Source organism: Cavia porcellus, unplaced genomic scaffold (genome assembly GCF_034190915.1).
Source record: "Cavia porcellus strain 051 isolate PalLab524CR breed Dunkin Hartley unplaced genomic scaffold, mCavPor4.1 scaffold_23, whole genome shotgun sequence".
Lineage (NCBI taxonomy): Eukaryota > Metazoa > Chordata > Mammalia > Rodentia > Caviidae > Cavia > Cavia porcellus.
Genome location: NW_026947506.1, coordinates 6365100 through 6381738, shown reverse-complemented (window position 1 = coordinate 6381738; position 16639 = coordinate 6365100). Strand labels below are relative to the sequence as shown.

The 16639-nt window shown below is 62.0% G+C and overlaps 2 protein-coding genes and 1 long non-coding RNA gene across 3 annotated transcripts; all 3 read right to left on the bottom strand.

The window, feature by feature from the left end:
* Positions 1 to 1042: 1042 nt before the first annotated feature.
* Fam25a (family with sequence similarity 25 member A) lies at positions 1043 to 2363 on the bottom strand. Its single transcript, XM_003466072.5, has 3 exons — positions 2223 to 2363; positions 1534 to 1596; positions 1043 to 1217 (listed from the first exon to the last, which is right to left on the bottom strand). Exons 1-3 carry the CDS (start codon positions 2293 to 2295, stop codon positions 1084 to 1086), a joined length of 270 nt encoding a protein of 89 aa, XP_003466120.1. The 5' UTR covers positions 2296 to 2363; the 3' UTR covers positions 1043 to 1083.
* Positions 2364 to 9195: 6832 nt separating this feature from the next.
* LOC106026825 (uncharacterized) lies at positions 9196 to 9583 on the bottom strand. The gene is made up of 2 exons (XR_001200396.3): positions 9522 to 9583; positions 9196 to 9373 (listed from the first exon to the last, which is right to left on the bottom strand). It is a non-coding gene; the product is annotated as an uncharacterized LOC106026825 (long non-coding RNA).
* A 3726-nt stretch (positions 9584 to 13309) lies between these two features.
* Positions 13310 to 16603, bottom strand: Sncg (synuclein gamma). The gene is made up of 5 exons (XM_003466140.5): positions 16328 to 16603; positions 15757 to 15798; positions 15402 to 15529; positions 13773 to 13841; positions 13310 to 13605 (listed from the first exon to the last, which is right to left on the bottom strand). The coding sequence occupies exons 1-5, from the start codon at positions 16446 to 16448 to the stop codon at positions 13600 to 13602; spliced, it is 366 nt and encodes a 121-aa protein (XP_003466188.2). The 5' UTR covers positions 16449 to 16603; the 3' UTR covers positions 13310 to 13599.
* Positions 16604 to 16639: the final 36 nt, after the last annotated feature.

Genomic DNA, 16639 nt, shown 5'->3' with positions numbered 1-16639 from the left:
GACTGAGACACAAGGTCCAGCCCTGAAGGACAGCCACGAATGTCCCCCCGCTGAGATGTTGGAGATTCCCGGGGTGTTTAGGACATTATGAGGCCAAGGTAAGGTAAGCCAGAGATACAGTAAGGCCTGCCTGGGCTGCTAGCGACCCTATCTCAAAGAGAGACAGGCAGAAAGAAAGCAGAGAAGAATGAACCGGGAGCCAGCAGCCCTCCCCTGCCCTCCTCTCCCCGCCCCTCGCCTCCCCTCTGCCATTGGGTGGGCCCTGGGTGCCACCCCAGCCGGGACAGGCTGGCTTGGCAAAAGGGCACAGCGCACAGGGCCACCCATGCCCAAGGCCCAGCAGGGCCTGTTCGTTGGTTTGATTTTTGTTTGTTTGAGACAAGTTCTCGCTATACAGTTGAGGCAGGCCTTGGACCCACTGTGGAGCCAGGCTGGCCTGGAACTTCAAACAGTCCCCTGCCTCAGCCTCCCAAGTGCTGCGATTACAGGCGAGTGCCACCACGCCTGGCTGCTTACACAGACGTGTGGTCTGTAAGGTTCTGACTTGCCCATGGGACGGAAGAGGGAAGGGCAGGCATTCTCACCCACCACCACCCCCTGCCAGTGATGAGGCTGACCGGTTTAGAGTGGGGACTCCTGGCTGCAGGGCAGGAGCCCAGAGTTGAAGATCACCCTCAGTGTCCCAGCGCTCCACATCTCTCTTGGATGGGTCCAGGAAGCTGCACAGGGGAGGCTGCCTCTTCCCTGAGCCCCAGAACACAGCGAGGAGCCCCGCCCTTCCTCAGACACCCAGAAGCACCAAGGCGTGTGAGCTGACTGCTCCTGGGGCACAGGCTGGGCATGAGTGCGGGGTCGGCGTGTACGGGGGAGAGGGCACCAAGTGCTGCTCGATGTTCTGAGAAGTCTCGGGGTGGGACAGGGTCACCCTCAGACTGACCACAGGATCCTCCCAGGCCCAGTGGCCTGTGCTGCCGTCCCCACCCCAGCAGAGGGTACCCCAGATGCGCCCCATGATTCCAGCCACACAGGAGTGAGTCGGGGCTCCAGGCACACATTTTGGGCTTTTATTGAGGTGGCCGGCGGTCACTGTCCCAGCCGGCCCAGGCCCTCCGCTGCGTGGGTGACTGCATCCGTGACGGTGTGGGTCACCTTCTCCGTGACTTCCTTTACCACTTTGTCCCCTGACTCCTGGGCTCGCTTCAGGGCGTCGGCGACAGCTGTCAGGAAGGGGGAAGAGAGCTGGGTGGGTGGCCCTGCCGTGTCACAGGGTGCGGGGAACCAGGGCTCAGGACGGGGCAGGGGCTGAGCCCGGGTTGGTTCTGTTCCCCACCCTGCATCCTCCCTCAGGCACAGGCTGTGTGGGTGACAGCCAGCCAGCGACAGGGGAGGCACCGTGGCACAGGGCCTGATGGTAAGCAGGGAAGGGGTGGCGCACCCTCGGCCTCCCTCCCCATCTCCGGCCCTGTTCACCCCACAGCCAGTCACGCGCCGCCACGGGGACCCCTGACCCTCACCCCCATGTCCGCTCCGCACCTTTCTCCCCGACCTCCTTGGCGTGCTCCACCACCTCCTTCACCACCTCCTCCACGGCGTGAACTGGAACAGGCAGAGCGCGTGGGGCAGCAGCCTTCCCCTCCCTCCTCTCCCCTCCCCTCGTCTCCCCACTGCCATTGGTGGGCCCTGGGTGCCACCCCAGCTGGGACAGGCTGGCTCGGCAGAAGGGCACAGCGCACAGGGCCACCCATGCCCGAGGCCCAGCGGGCCTGCAGAGCTGGGAGCAGCCACCTTCCTCCCTCCAAGACCGCACACGCCCAGGATGAGCAGGCCCAGCCCTGTAGCAGCCTCCCCGAGTCCACCTCCCTCCACTGGGCCTCCTCCCAGAGGGCAATGACACGACAGGGACCGCAAAAGAGGTCCTGGAAACCAGGAGCAGGCTGGGTGCCGAGGGCAAGCCTCATGGCAGCCCTTGGGGAGCTTGAGGCGGGAGGGTCCAGAGGCCGAGCCCAGCCTACAAAGTCCCAGCTTACAAAGGGGCTGGGGTATAACAGGGTGCAGGCCGCGGGCTCCATCCCCAGGACTTCGGGGGGTGGTGGGGGGAGGAGAAGAGAAGAGGGGAGGCGAGGGGAGAGAAGGGAAGGGCAGGGGAGGGGCAGTCAGCACCCCAACCTGACCCCACGGCCTGGGAGCTGAGAGCCTCACTGTGGGGATGGGCCCGACCTCACCTGCACCCTCGGTGGCCTTCTCTGTGCGGTAGGCCAGGCCATCGGCCGCCAGCTTCCCCAGATTTCCCAGCATGGCACCACTGCTGCAGACACAGGTGGGGCTCCAGGCCCTGCCTCCGCCTTTATAGGCGCTTCTGATGCGGCGGGCAGGAGGCGGGGGTGAGTCAGGTGCGGGGAGGAGGAGCCCGGGTGCGCCCCAGTGCAGGGTGCTGCCCTCGCCAGGGAACCCCCACCCCTTGCCCGGAAGCCGGGAGCAGGACAGGTCAGCTCAGGCTCCCCACACCTGACACTGGAGGGTCCGGGTGACAAGGCCTGGGGCTTGCCATCTGCTGGTCCCCTGGGGTTCCATGGGGACCCAGGCAGTCACCAGGGCCAGCACCCATGGGGCGCAGGCACCACTGGTCCCTTCTCAAAAGGACCTCTGTGGCTCTGTGAGGTCCTGGAGGAGCAGACTGGGAGCCCTGCCCCGCCGCTGGGGGCAGTCACCCCGGCCAAGTCCCCGAAGGTACCCCTAGTCCCTGTGTCTCATGCATGAGTCCAAGCTGCCTCCTGTCACATCAGGACAGCAGGACACGGCCACGTGCCGTGTGACGCCTGTCTTAGTCACCAGTCCAGCCTCAGCTTCGGCTCCTCATCTGTGAAATGGGGACAGCCATGCCTGCCTGGCTGTGTTGGTGGCCACAGGGGACCCCGTCCAGCACATGGGTATGGGTCAGTGGTGCTGGGAGACACTGCTGGGCCAGGCGCCAGGCCCTCTGGTCCTCTGTGGCCCTGTGCTCACGGATCCCAGCCCAGACGGGGGTCTGAGCCACCGTCCCTGGGCAGCTGGCCTCCCACCTCCTCCAGAGCAGCCCTCGTGGTTGAGGCAAGACCTAATTGATGTTTACCTGACAGAGCCAGGCCTGGGGCCTGGCTGGCCACCCTGCCCGGGAGTCAGAGGGTGCCGTGGGCAGCAGCAGCTCTGGGTCACAGCCCTGGATGGGTCATGCACGCCCTCGGGCAGAGGTGGACAGCGGCCTCGCCTGCTGTAAGGAATACACAACTCACGCACTTGACACACACAGAGCTGTGTGCCCATGACCACGTGGGTCAGGCAGGGGCCGTGGGCCCTCGCAGGCTAGAGAGCCCGCAGACCCTCTTCAAGCCCCCAGTCTACCGTGCCCTCTCTGGAGCGCGCTGGCTGGACTCTGGGAACAGCTGTCCTGTCCCTGCCACTGCTGCCCCTGGCCGTGAGACCCTGCCCCGCTTGAACACAGCCCCCCCATTGAGCCCCATAACCCAGTGAGCACACAAACAGTCCCTGGCTGAGACACAGGTCACAGATGCCTGGCAGGGGCTCAGCCAGGGCGAGGAGACCTATGCAGCCCTGGACTGGGCTTCGGACCGCAGCTGTTCCACCCCAGTGCAGCCCCAGCTGAGACCAGCTCCCTGTCCTCCAGCCCAGCCTGCGTCCCCCAGCAGGCCCTTTGCACCGACCTCTGGAGTCCCCTGCACCTGGACCCCCTTATCTAGAGCCTCCTGTCCAGGGGCAGATGCTGGTCCTGGGGCTGGTCTCGGGCAACGCCCACAGAGAGCAGCTTTACCTGCCAGACTAGGGCAAGCGTGACTCAGAGGCCACCCTCCTCCTCCCTACTTTGGGGACACCCCACAGAGCGCCCCAGGACACAAGCACTGAGACGCAGCCTGAGTCAGAGGGTCGGGTCCAGCTGCCCTGGCAGGAGGGCGCTGGCTGTGACGGGGGCCAGGGACTGCTCCTCGGGGAGTTCGCCCATTTACCTGCCTTGGCCCGGAACCAGCGGCTTGAATCACCGAGTCCAGAGAGCCGGGTTTTAAATAGCAATTTGCCAACGTAGCAATTACGAATTCCTCTTAAAGGTGTTTGTTCAGTTCGTGAGCTGCGCAGGGCTGGATCGTGGCTGCAGCCTGGTGATGTCTTGCATGCCTTGAGCCCTCAGTCACATACATCCGTGTTACGCTGGGCCAAGGCTGGTGCCTGGCTAGGTAGCACCCTTTCCCCGGATGTGCAAGGCCCTTAGGTCCATCTCTGTACCTCAGAACAAAAGGAGGATGCGGATTTGGGGCTGGGGACATGGCTCAGTGGTACAGGGTTTGCCTAGCATGCGTGAGCCCTGGATTCCAGCTCCGTCACCATGAACATTTTGTTCAAGATTTGTGTAGTCCCTCATGCCCATGCTTTTCTGCTTCGGGGATCTGAGCTCTGTGTGTTTGTTTCATTTTGGTTTTGGTTTTGATGTTTTGAGACTGGGTCTCACTCTGCAGCCCAGGCTGGCCTCAGGCTTGTGGCGATCCTCCCGCCTCAGCCTCCCGAGTGCTGGGTTACAGCATACAGCATCACACCAGGCTTGAGCTCCAGTCCTGTGCTGTGCTCATAGATCCTGGACACACTGCCCCTCCTGGGCACAGAGCCTCCCTGTCACCACAGGCAGAATCGGCCTTCGAGCACCGAGTGGCCAAGTCAGGACGGTCCACAGGGTGTGGGGAGCAGCTGTAGTGACAGATCTCACCCTGGTCAGCAGGGGCAGGCGGGGCAACCAGCCTGCGGACACCATCCTGTGTCTTCTCCTTAAAGCTATGGGAACCCACAAGAGAAGGAGAATCCAGTCCCAGCCACCGTAACATGCAGCCGGCTTCAGGGACCTCGAGGCCAGGCACTGCGGGGCCGAAGGTGGGGCGGCCCACGGGGAGGCTGGTGGAGCCGGGGTGGGGTGAGGCTGGGGGTTGGGGCAGTGGAGCATCTCCCAGTGGTCAGCAGACTGCCCAGGAGGAGGGGCCCTCCGGGTGAGAACTGCAGGGGCAGCGCAGGGCTGGGGAGTGGACAGCAAGGGAAAGGGGCCCTCGGCAGGGCTGGCCACAGACAGCCTGCTCCCCAGTGGGGGGCTGAGGGCGCACCCCCAACAGGGGGCCAAGAATCTCCCAGAGCCGATGGGCTCTGAGGACCCCTCCCCCTGGGGAAGGAAGGGCTCGCCCACTCCCAGACTTTGCAGGGGACCCAAAAGGCTCATGCGTGTTTTCCACGCGACCCTAGGAGCTCACTCTGCATAGCGTGGTAACCACAGCAGAAAAAGTGGCAGCAGCACCTTGGAGTACGTCACATCTACGTGTGCATCACTAAATAGCTAGGCTCACAGATTTAAATGCATGGAGTTAAGCCATTTCACCAGACAGTGAGTTTAAATAAACTGAAATAATTTAAATTAAAATCAAAATATTAGCTAAACTAAAGTCCTTGTTGGGGACTCACACATTTTTATCTATTTTTTTTTTTGGACAGGATCTCACTACGTAGTTCAGGCTGACCTTGAGCTCACTGTGTAGCCCAGGCTGCCCTCAAACTCACGGCGATCCTCCTGCCTCAGCCTCCCTGGTACTGGAATTGCAGGTGTGTGCCACCATGCCTGGCATCTAATATCTTCAGAATCCCACCCATACTCAGGCACTGTAATTAACAGTTGTTTCCTGCAGTTTCTTAGGCTTGTAGGAGCAACTCACCAGCTCTCCTTTTCTTTCATGACCTTGATACTGTTTTTGTTTTGTTTTGTTCTGTCCTGGGGTTTTTTGAGACAGTTTGGTTTTTTTGTTTTTTGGGGGGCTTTTTTTTTTTTTTTGTCTTTTTCCTTTTTATCGGTATCGGGGATCGAACTCACGACTGCCTGCTGGCAAGGCAGGCGCTTATGCCGCTGAGCTAAATCTCCAGCCCGAGACAGTTTTACTATGGAGTTCAGCCTGGCCTTGAACTCTGTAGCCAGGCAGGCAATCCTCCTGCCTCAGCCTCCCGAGTGCTAGACCTGCAGGCCTGTGCCAGCACATCCGGCTTGACCTTGACACTTTTAACTCATCTTGGTCCGCACTCAGCCAGGCTGCTCACTGTGCCTTTGTTGGTGTTCCCTGTCACTGGCCTGGTCCTGCACGTCTGGCGGAATATTCGGTAGTGATGCTGCATGTATGCACTTAATTATCCCCGCCCAGCACAGCGGCCGGATTCTGACAAGAGCCAAGCCTTGGACTTGGTCATCAGGAAAGGTGGGTCTGCTGGGCTACTTCACCGTGAGGCCGCTGCTTTTACCCCGAGCTTAATAAACATCTCGGAGAATAACACAATGTGGAGGTTTCTGCTCTTCATCAAACTTTAATTTTTTCTATTTTTAATTGTACTAAAATTCACCCTGCTACTGCTGGGTCAGTATTACCTGCAGTCTTGTTGGTGGATCGTAATTTTGACCCACGCTGTACCCGCCTCATGATTCTGCTCCTTATACAACTTCCTCTGAGAGGTGGGCTCCTGGGCAACCCACTGGGACCCCTCCTGGCTCTCAGCAGCTGTTCTGGTCCCCATTCCCCGCTCCTGTTCTCCAGTAAATTTTCCGGCTCTTAACCCTTGTTACTCCCTGCAGCTCATTGTCCAGCCTCGGGGGACACAGACGCAGCACACTTGACATCCAGCAGTTCCCCTGTGTCGCTCGATTCCACTCAACCCAGCTGTCCTGGGAATCTTCCCGAAAGAGCTGAAGGTATCAGGTCACAGGGTCCCGCGCGCGCCCGGTTTACAGCAGCACAAGTCACAGTAGCTAAATCTCAGAAGCAGCCTCTGTGTCCACCCCACGTGAGCGGAGAAAGAAAACGGGGCATTTACAGCCACGGAGCCCTGATCTGCCACCAAGAGGGGCACACTGGGTCGTCTCCAGGAAAATGGGTGCACAGTGAGACTCAGTCAGTCTCACAGCTTAAATACCACGTGGTTTCTTTCATATGAGAAACTCAGAATCTAAAGAGCAACAGAACCGATACTAGGACACCTGGAGACACAAATTTTACAAATGAGAAGGACTGTAAGGTGGGGGAGGGTGTCACCGGCCACTCCAGGGGCCTGGACCACTAGAGGGCGCTGATGGCCACCATGCCAGAGGGCCGAGGCTGACACCCAGCAGATTCTCTGTAGCAAGTGTGAGCCCAGTGTCACACCCAGCCAGGGCGAAGTGTGAAAGCCCCGGCTGTCAGAGGGAGGACACAACGCATCGGAGCTCAGCGATCATAATTGACTTTATTTTTGCCTCCAGTATCAGGACTTGATTCCACAGAACGCACCCAGTGTTCCCACCAGCTGAACAGAGGAGGCTGGTTTCCCAGGCAGAAAAAACAGAACAAAAAGCGAATTTCGAGGTTGCTTCGCTGGTCAGGTAGGCCCGGGAGACAGGGCCACTGCAGAGTGACCACTAGTGACCGGGACGGGGAGAGCGGCTTGGGAACCGGCGTCTGCAGTCCTGAGTTCTGGGAAATCAGTGCCAGCCAGCTCTGTTTCGGTGGAGCCTTAGCCCGAGCCACCCCATTTGTATTTCTAGCCTGGTCTCTGGGGGAATTTAGTCCAGAGTAATGGCTTCTTGTATCTTTCATTTAACAAGACCAACAACCTTCCTCAAACCCTGAACAACTCACAATGCTGCTCTCAGAGGCCCCACTGTTAAAATTCTTGTATTTAAGTCGTTCTTTTTAAAAACAGAAAATGCCATACATAAAAATAGACCGCCGTGCCTCCCCCCGGACCCGGTACCCAGCTACAAAACCGGGCAGCCCTGCTCCCAGGGGCTTTCAGCCTTGGGGACGGCTGGGGGTCGCCCTCCCCGCCCAAGAGCCACCAACCAGCAGGAGCTGTGACTCTGCAGGTCTCGGACTAACACAAGGCGTGGCCCGGGCTGGGACGGTGGACCACGCAAAGCGAAGGACAGGGGAAAGGGAGAAGCCGGCCACAGGCGCCAGAGCTCAGCAGCTGGGCTCTGGCTGGAGCAGAGAAGCCGAAAGAGGCTGCTCCAGCTGGCTGAGGGAGGCAGGTGAGGAAGGAGGAGGAGGCCGTGCAGTCCCCAGGTCAAAGGACAGAACCGCAACTGGTGATGAAGATCTTTGATTGTTTTTGTTTGTTTGTTTGTTGGTACCGGGGATCGAACTCAGGACCTCGAGCTTTTCCTGTCCTCCCACTTTAGGGAGTCACCCCACATTAGCTCTCCTGTCCCCTGTGGTCACAGCAGTGACCACAGTCTCAGGAATCACGCCCATCACAAAGACAAGCCCAGGGCTAGAGGGGAGACCATGTCTCCCAATGTCCTCTTTTTAAAACCCCCGAAGCCTTCCCCAAGCCCCTGCCCCTCACGCCCACCTCCTCTCCCAGCCAAGGCCGCTCCCTTGACGGAGTGGGAGTCACCCTCACCCACAGCACACAGCCCTACAAGCTCTTGGGGTCCACCCAGCTCACCAAAGGCAAAGGACACCCCCCGGCTCATTCTGCAGACTAGGAGCGGGGGCTTCTTTTGGGGTCATTTAGCTCCAGGACCTGAGCGTGGATCTCAGGATGAAGGTGTGCACCTGTCAGCCCAGGGCAGGAAAAGGCATCCTCCACAGCACCAGGAGCTGGCAGCCCATGCAGTGGGGGAACCCAGGAGGTAACATCACAGGGGACATGGGCCAAGCCTAGGGGGCACCGTACAGAGTCCAAGGCTGTGCCCACGGAAGATGCCATCATCAGGGCGTCCAGGGGAACAGTCTCCCATTGACACGGGTGCTGGGCAGGTGTGACCCCCACCCCCGGAGACCTGGCAAAGTGGTCATCCTGGGCCTGAAGAAGGGACCCCTGAAGCAAGAGGCTGTTGCCTGTGCACCCTGTACCCCTTGAGCCCCCAGCCACGCAGGTGTGGGCCCGTGGGGGGCGTGGCTCCCTGACCCTGGAACCCTCGAGTTCCAACCCCGTCCACCATGGTCTGAGTGATGCCTGGCACCCCTGCCCTCACTTCCCTGGGGTGAAATTCCCAGAGTGGATCTGAGGGTTGGGACCCCCACCCTCCAGGGCCTGGCAGCTGCCCCCAACATGGGCCTGGGCATCAGTGTGGAGGAAGCCAGGCCCCTGGACGTGGTGCGGGCACCTTCAGTGAGCGCCAGGCCCCTCCCTCGGGTGAGAAAGCAGGCTTGGTGGAGATGCTGTGCTTTATTGGAGAAGGGCAGCCAGGGGGGCGCTGCTTGGGGACATCGGGCCAGGGTCCACCCGGCCAGGAGGGCGCCTCACTTCTGGTGGCTGAACTTCTTCCCCATCACCCCGTCGGAGCCCTGGTTGGCAGCCTTGTCGGTGGCTTCTTGAGGCTTCTCAGCACCTGGGCAGGCAGGGGTGAGGGGTAAGGTCCACCTGCATCGTGGTCATGCAGGTGGCGGGAGCAGGAGGCTCTCTCCCCAGGACGCCCTGGGGCTGCAATGAACCGAGCAGCTGCAGGGGACCCCCCTCCTCCCTTGCAGCCCCCAGACCTTTCTGTCCAGCCTCAGGGGGGTCCACTGGCTGGCCTGCAGTGGCGCCTGTCAAGAGAGAGGGGGAGAGAGACCCCATTAACTGCTATGGAGCCCCTGCTGACCATGGCCCTACCCCACCACGCCAACCCACAGGATGGAGGTCACTGGGGTGGCATCCTTGTCTCCTCTGCCTGAGCTCAGACACCCAGCAGGTCCCAGGACCTTCACCCTGGCCTAGGAGCCCCGATGGGGCTGCTTGGAATGGGTGGGACACTTCCTGCCCGCACTGCTGTCCCCTTGGTGCCCATGTGGGTGAGCACCCAGTGGCCCCTGCATCTGAACTTGGGGTGGCTCCCTGGGAAGGGTGTCAGCTCACCTTCCTGGCCAGTCCCCTCCACCTGCTGCTTTAGGTCCTTCAAGCCTTTGCTGGCCATGGCTCTGGGAGCTTGGTGGGTTGCCCAGCACGGCTGCAGCGGAGCTGGACCCCAAGGACCACGGTGCAGACCCAAGCACAGCTGGGATTTTCAAGGCATGCATCCTGGCCCGCCCCAAGGGGGGGCTGTGGGCGGTTCTGGGACTCGGGCTGAGCCTGGCAGGCCCTTCCTGGGCACCGCTGGGGGCCGAGGGGAAGCTGGCAGAGGTGCAGACCCCTGGGGGCCCACAGTGGGGAAGAGGTGGCCTAAGCCAGGGTCCCAGCCACGTAGCAGGGGCGAGGGGCGGGAGAGGGGTACCCGCACCTCTGTCCCTGGGCCTGGCCCTTCCTCCTCCACCCTGAAGGTCCCCACCTGGTTGGGAATCAAGGCCACGGGTGATGTTAATAGCAGCTGCCCAGCAGCCTCGTGATGGGTCACCCTGCCAGCTGGTGAAATGGGGTCATCATTAACAGCATCAGCTACAGAGGAAACTGAGGCAGAGAGGGGGTGGGGTGGTCAGACTGGACACCAGGGACAGGATCTCAGCCTGGACCCTGAGGACACAGACAGGGAGGCTGGATAAAGACCCCACCTGAAAACAGCAAAGCCCAGAGAGGAGGGCAAAAGGAAGAGACTGTCCCCTGCATCACGCTGGGGAAGGGGACAGCGGAGGTCACCAGTGTCCAGTCGGGTGCCACCAGGCAGGAAGGCCCGGGTGTTTTTCTCTCCCAAGAGCAGTTAGCGAGGCAGCTCGTCGCTGGGCCCAGGAGGGCAGCGGCTGCAGGGGGAGGAACGGCCAGCTCAGAGGCAGCAGCAGACACCAGGCCCAGGCCTCCGGGACCCGGTGCCCGGGGAGGAGCCCTGTGCTCTCCCTGAGCCTTGCCGTCTACAACCTCACCTTGAGGACACTGGTCTAAGCCTCTGAGGCCCTCAGGAGGACACAGCTGCGGGGACCCAGTCTGTCTGTCACTTGGATGAAGGGCCCCGCGGATGCGGGCGGGTCAGGCGGTTTGAACAAGGAGAAAGATCAAGCCAGGCATGTGGTGCCTGCCCATCATCCCAGCACTAAGCAGGCTGAGGCAGGAGGATCACCACCTGCTGGATGCCAGCCTGGGCTACATGGTGAGTTCAAAGCCAGCCTGAACAGCACAGTGAGACCCTGCTCAAAAAACCAAAATGAAAAAAACAAACAAGCAACTCCATCTTGACTCTGCCTAAATTTCAAGCTCCTTTGTCCTTGGGGGAGGGCTCAAGAACGGGGTGGTGGGGGAAGGCTGGGGTGGGACCCGTGCCCGGAGGATTCCCGTCACCACTCCAGCGGTCTGGAACCACCGTTGTGAAAGCTGGGGTGGGCCACACACCACGGCGAGGTCGTGATGCCCCGGAGACCTCAAAAACCGCCCAGTTGTTCCTCTGCTGGTGTCCTCCACTGAGGGGAGGGGGTGTGGGGGCGGGGAGGGCAGACGGGCTGTGTCACGGCTGGACAGACATTCCTGGAGTGACTGAGCCGTCTACACACAGAGTTAAAGTCTGACCGGAGACTAGGGATGCAGGGGCACTGGGAGCGGGGGGCCCGGGATTCCCCCACTTTAGCTGCTGATGTGGCCCTCGAGGCTCTGATAAGCGACCATGGTCCTCGTAGCCCCTGGACAGGTGTCACCTGCAGGGAGGCTGGGGACTGATCATAGAGCAGCATGATCGCAAAGTTAGTGATTTTAGAGTCAGCTAAAAGCAGGTGAACTTGGGGCTTCGTTTGAGTTTTTTGGTTTTTTAGTGATTTTGTTTTGGTTTGGCATTTTTGAGACAGGGTCTCGCTGTGAGCTCACACTGGCCTTGAATTCCCTAGGCAGCACCGATCCTCCTGCCTCAGCCTCCTGGGTGCTAGGATTATACATGCACCATCATGCCCAGCTGTTAAGGCTTCCATTCGGTCACATGCCTGACACCCACAGAGGGCCCTGCAGGAGCCAGGGTAAAGGGATGGGGTGACAGCCCCTTCTGGGGGCCCAGAGCACAGGAAGTAGAGTCTAGAGACAGCCCTGCAGGGCCCTGGGTGGGAAGGGCTTCCTGGAAGGGGCTTGAATCCAAGGCAGGAGTGCATGCACACATATGTGTGTTTGGGGATGGGTGTGTAGTGGTCCTTCCATGGGCCGAGGCAGGGTGCTGTCCCCAGACACCCCTCTAGTACACCCCAGCTTCCCAGGGAGCCCCTGCTCCCCAGCCCAGAGAGCTGCCCAGGCTACCACCGTGCACAGGCTGACAAGCACAGGACGTCCCCAGCCTGCCTGAGCGCCCCAAATCTCAGGCCCCACTCCATGCCTTCCTGATTCCCAGCAGTGAGGCCCTGGCTGGGCGTCCGACTCCTGTGCCCCATTACTGACACTTGGGGAGGAGGCAGCGTGGCGGGGCAGCTCTGGGGTCCTGATATGCCCGACTGGCACCTCCGCTGAATCGCTCCCAAGCTCTGCACCCCAAGTGGATGTGACGCTGGCGAGGTCCTCAGGACAGGAAGGCCTGGCCCTGCAGGACACTAAGCAGCCTGGGGCAGGTTTCCTGCTCCAACCTGGAGCCATGCAGTCCTTGGCCTGGTGCAGCTTGGGCTCTGGGGAGCTCTGCAGCAAGGCCACCCCGCTGTGTGCCCAGGCAAGTTCCCTCACCTTGATGGGCCTCAGCTCCTCCCCAGGGCACGGGGATCACCTGGCTCCTCCCGGGAGGTCTGTGGGAAGCTGTGGCCCTGGCTCTACAGAGCTCCCTTCATGGCAGGGATCACTCCCTTCAGGGGAGGAGGGGAAGCCCTGCCCCTGGTCTGGGGGTCTGGGGCAGAGAGCAGGACCCCGGGCGCTGGCGTGTCTGCTGGGACAGTGCCATCATCCTCATGTGGATTTAGTACATATGTACGTGTGCGTGTGTGAAGGCCCAGGGTCTCAATGCATAGTCCAGGCTGGCCTCGAACTCACTGCTGGCCCAGGCTGGCCTCTGAGCACTGCCATCCCCCTGTTCCAGGCTCCCAAATGCTGGGATTTCAGGTGTGCATCACCATGCCCAGCCTCCTTACAGGGTTCCCCTCAATTGCCAAATTGCCCAGGTTGAATTTGTAATCAATCCTCCTGCCTCAGCCTCCCAGAGTGCCACTGCGCCTGGCTAGATCTCACCATCTGAAAGTTCCTGGCTGCTGGGGGAGGGGAGCAGGGCCACTGGGGCAGACCTCGCCTGCTGGCCTTGGGTCCCTCAGCAGGCAGTGTTTGGGGGCCACACAGCCCAGTGCAGCAGTGGGTGGGCTGTGGGAGTGTCGGGGTCCCTGGGCACGGAAGCACACAGTGTGTCCCTGTAGGATCCCCGTCCTTGGGGATCGTACTTCACGGAGGATGACGCAGCAGAGCGAGGAGGCAGGGCTGGGCTGAGGCTCGAGGTTTATTTGGAATCGTTTAAAAAATGAAAAAGATTTCACAGCAGTGTTCGACCTTCAGGCGAGAAAGAGCAGAGGAAACCGGCTGAGGGCGGGCGGTGACGCAGCAGCTCATGGAGGGCAGGAGGCAGGCTGATGGCAGCCAAGGTGGCCCACGGTGGCTAATGGTGCCGGTGGGGAGCGTGGAGTGCCCTTTGAGATGCAGGAGCCAGGGTCCAAGGCAGAGGGGCGCCCCCGGGCCTCCGGGGTCCACAGCAGCCGTCTAATCGCCCCCACTCTAGGCCTGACACAGACAGGGACCCTGATACTAGGCTTTGTGCCTCCCACGCCAGGTCCCTCCAGGTCCCTCATGGAGGCCCCCGTGGGAGGAGCAGGGTCAGAGGCTCCCTAAAGGCCCTGGGCCCCTGGGCCCCAGCCTGGGAGACCCTGGTGTGCCCGGGCAGCTCCTACCTCCTGGGCCGCGCCTTCCTCTGCAGCTGCTGGCTCCTCCTGGGCAGGGGCCGGGTGCTCCAAATCCTCCTGCGGGCAGCACAGCGGGGGCCTGAGGGCTCAGTGAAGGCACAGAGAGGGCCCTTCCGGGGTGCCTAGGACTCCTTTCCCCCTAAACTGACCCCCGGTCCTAGGTACCCCTGCTTGGATCCCTGATACAGATACCCAGGATGAGGGCTGGGCTGGGACGGCAGAGGTCTGCAAATCTCCCTTGTGTGTAACCAGGAGCAGGGCTGTGACCTGCTGTCCACACAGCCCTGAGGTGCAACAGGGCAGGCTGGCATCAGGTCCAGCTTGCTCCAGTACCCTCTGTCCCCGACAACCCCCTGCCTGGGCGGAGGCTCAGGGCCAAGCCAGCAATGGGCCCCATCTCTGGCCTTGGCACTGACTGCTGTGCTACCCTGGGACCATCCTGTCCCTGGGGCAGAGCTGGCCAGGTGCACCAGGCCTCGGGGTGAAGGCCTGACAGCCCCATCCAGAGTGAGAAACCCCAGGCATGGACTCGATCCCTGGGCTGGCTGTCACAGGACAGTGTCCGCCAGGGCAGCTCTGAGCACCTGTCCGCTCTGCAGGATCAGGGCAGAGCTGCCTGGCACCTGTCCTAGGGCCTGTCCCCTGGCATCTGGGCTCCTGAGCACACACAGATGGTGATGGGTACTCATTGTGAGCCTAGAAGAGCCAATTCCAGGGGACCCCTTCCCCACTGCACCCCACAGCCCAGTGAGACACAAGCAGGCACACAGAGGGGTGACGCCACTCCCCAGGGACACATTGCCCAGCGAGGACTCCCTTCAACTCCAGGACTCGTTTTTGGGGGCTCTGAAAGCAGAGGTCTGTGCAGCCCCCAAAAGGGCAGAACCAAACCCTTCCCAGAGAGGGGACCTGCAGGTGCAGGGCCTGGTGCTCCGAGCCAGGCCGGGGCGCCACGCCCGCGTGGACGCACTAGGATCCCTCAGCAGCCTCACGGACATCTGCGCCAATTAAATGACTTAACAAGCGTGAAGAGCTAGGCGCCTGGACAGCTCACGCCGCGGGCATCTCCTCGGGCCCCGCACCAGCTGATGGGCCGCACACCCGTGCACACTTGTCAGTGCATCATGACACGCACCCTCACTGTGCACATGCGAGCCACACACCCCCGCACAGTGCATACGTGCACGCTCCCTGCATGAGGCCCACACAGCCTGCACGGTGCACACGTGCGTGCGTGCGCGCGGGGTCGCAGAAAAGCGGGGCTGAGGGTGTGGTCGGAAGCCTCGCCGCTGTCTGCCGCCAGGGGGCGCTGCTCCCCCGCTGCACCTGGAAGGGGGTGGGGAGGGGTCCCCTGGACAAGGCCGCCAGGTGAGTCTGTCGCTGCTGTCACCAGCGAGCCCTGCGCACAATGACGCAGGCAGCCTCTCCCAGCGCTGGGGGCTCAGAGCGGGCGTGGCGTGGCCTCATTTTGCCCGTCTATAAAATGAGCTCCACTCTTCACTGCAGGGGGCGCGAGGCCGTGGACATGGACCCCGCTCCCCGTCCCCCGCGTGTCCAGCAGCGGTGTTGCCGCCCCAGATGTCCTCCAGCCCGGGGACAGCCCGGGCCCAGGCTCACCTTGCGCACCACCCCGGCGGTGACCACAATGTTCTCCGCCTCTTCCACCGTCTTGGTGGCCACCGTGTTGACGCTGGTGACCACGGCCTCGCTCACGGCATTGGCCTGCTCCTTAGTCTTCTCGGCCACTGCAAGAGGACGAGAGGACATAGGCGTCGCCCTGACCCTGCCCCAGCCTTCCCTTCCCCGGCCCCCCTGCTGCCCCTTCTTGGTCCCAGAGCCCCTCTGTCCCCAACTGGGAAGGAGAGGCCTGGCCCAGGCGCCCCAGGTTTGCCAGGACCCAGGTTCACACAGACAGGACCTGTGCAGGGTGCCCGCCCTGCCCTGCCCGTCCCCTGGTGCTGGGTCTTCTCACCTGAGGTTACGCTTTGTACCACGTTCTCCTTAGTCTTGGCTCCTGGAGGGGAAAGGAGGCGTCAGTCCCGACCACATCCCCAGGGTAGGGGGCTGGGGCAGAGCGGGGCTGGAGTCCACAGGGGCTTCCTGCTGCATCCCGGGGAAGGGAAGGATGACAAGGAGACAGGACAGGGTGGGGGGCAGAGGAGGCTGGGACCCTGGCTGGGCGTGGCCGGGGCCTCGGGAGCTGCAGCAGATGCAGACACAGCTGAGTCACCAGCTGGGTCTCCGCTGCGTCCTCTCCTGGGCTGCTGGGGGCTGGCGGAGGGACCCCAAGCCGGGTCCCTGGACCCAGCCCAGCCCTGCCTGGCCCATCCCTTGAGGCAGGGCCACCTGCAGCTGCTCTCACCCCGGGATGCAGAGTGGGTGTGCCCCTGTGTGTGGACGGATGGTGACCAGATGCACAGCCGCTCGGGCTGCGACCCAGCTTGGCAGCCAGGTCCTCCCCCTGCCCTGGTGGCTGGCGGGGGAGGGTAGAAGGAGGTCAGGCCGAGGGTCCCAGGCCCGGCCCCGCCCGCCCGGGTACTCACCCACATACATGACGCCCTCCTTGGTCTTCTCGGCTGCCTCTGTCACGCCCTGCTTGGTCTTCTCCACGGCGCCCACCACGCCCTCCCTGGCGATGGAGAAGCCCTTCTTGAAGACATCCATGGCGGAGGTGAGGAGGAGATGCACCCTGCGCTGCAGCTGGCCAGAGCTCAAGTGCTGCCCAGCCCGGTCCCTGCTGCCGGGCGCTGCCTCTTACTGACGCGGATGAAATATTGATGTTGTGGCTGCTGGCGCCGGCCCAGGCTGCCCGGGTGGGGGCGGGGATGCTGGGGAGCCATCTCCAGGCAGGGAAC

Bases quoted from the DNA above. Each gene is read 5' to 3' on its own strand.
- Fam25a (XM_003466072.5), bottom strand. From the start codon at position 2,295: ATGCTGGGAAATCTGGGGAAGCTGGCGGCCGATGGCCTGGCCTACCGC. The intron at 1,597-2,222 runs GTGAGGTCGGGC...TGCCTGTTCCAG, and splicing joins GAAGGCCACCGAGGGTGCAG to TTCACGCCGTGGAGGAGGTG. The intron at 1,218-1,533 runs GTGCGGAGCGGA...CCTTCCTGACAG, and splicing joins CAAGGAGGTCGGGGAGAAAG to CTGTCGCCGACGCCCTGAAG.
- Sncg (XM_003466140.5), bottom strand. From the start codon at position 16,448: ATGGATGTCTTCAAGAAGGGCTTCTCCATCGCCAGGGAGGGCGTGGTG. The intron at 15,530-15,756 runs GTGAGAAGACCC...GTCCTCTTGCAG, and splicing joins GGTACAAAGCGTAACCTCAG to TGGCCGAGAAGACTAAGGAG. The intron at 13,842-15,401 runs GTGAGCCTGGGC...TGCTGCCCGCAG, and splicing joins CCGCCGGGGTGGTGCGCAAG to GAGGATTTGGAGCACCCGGC.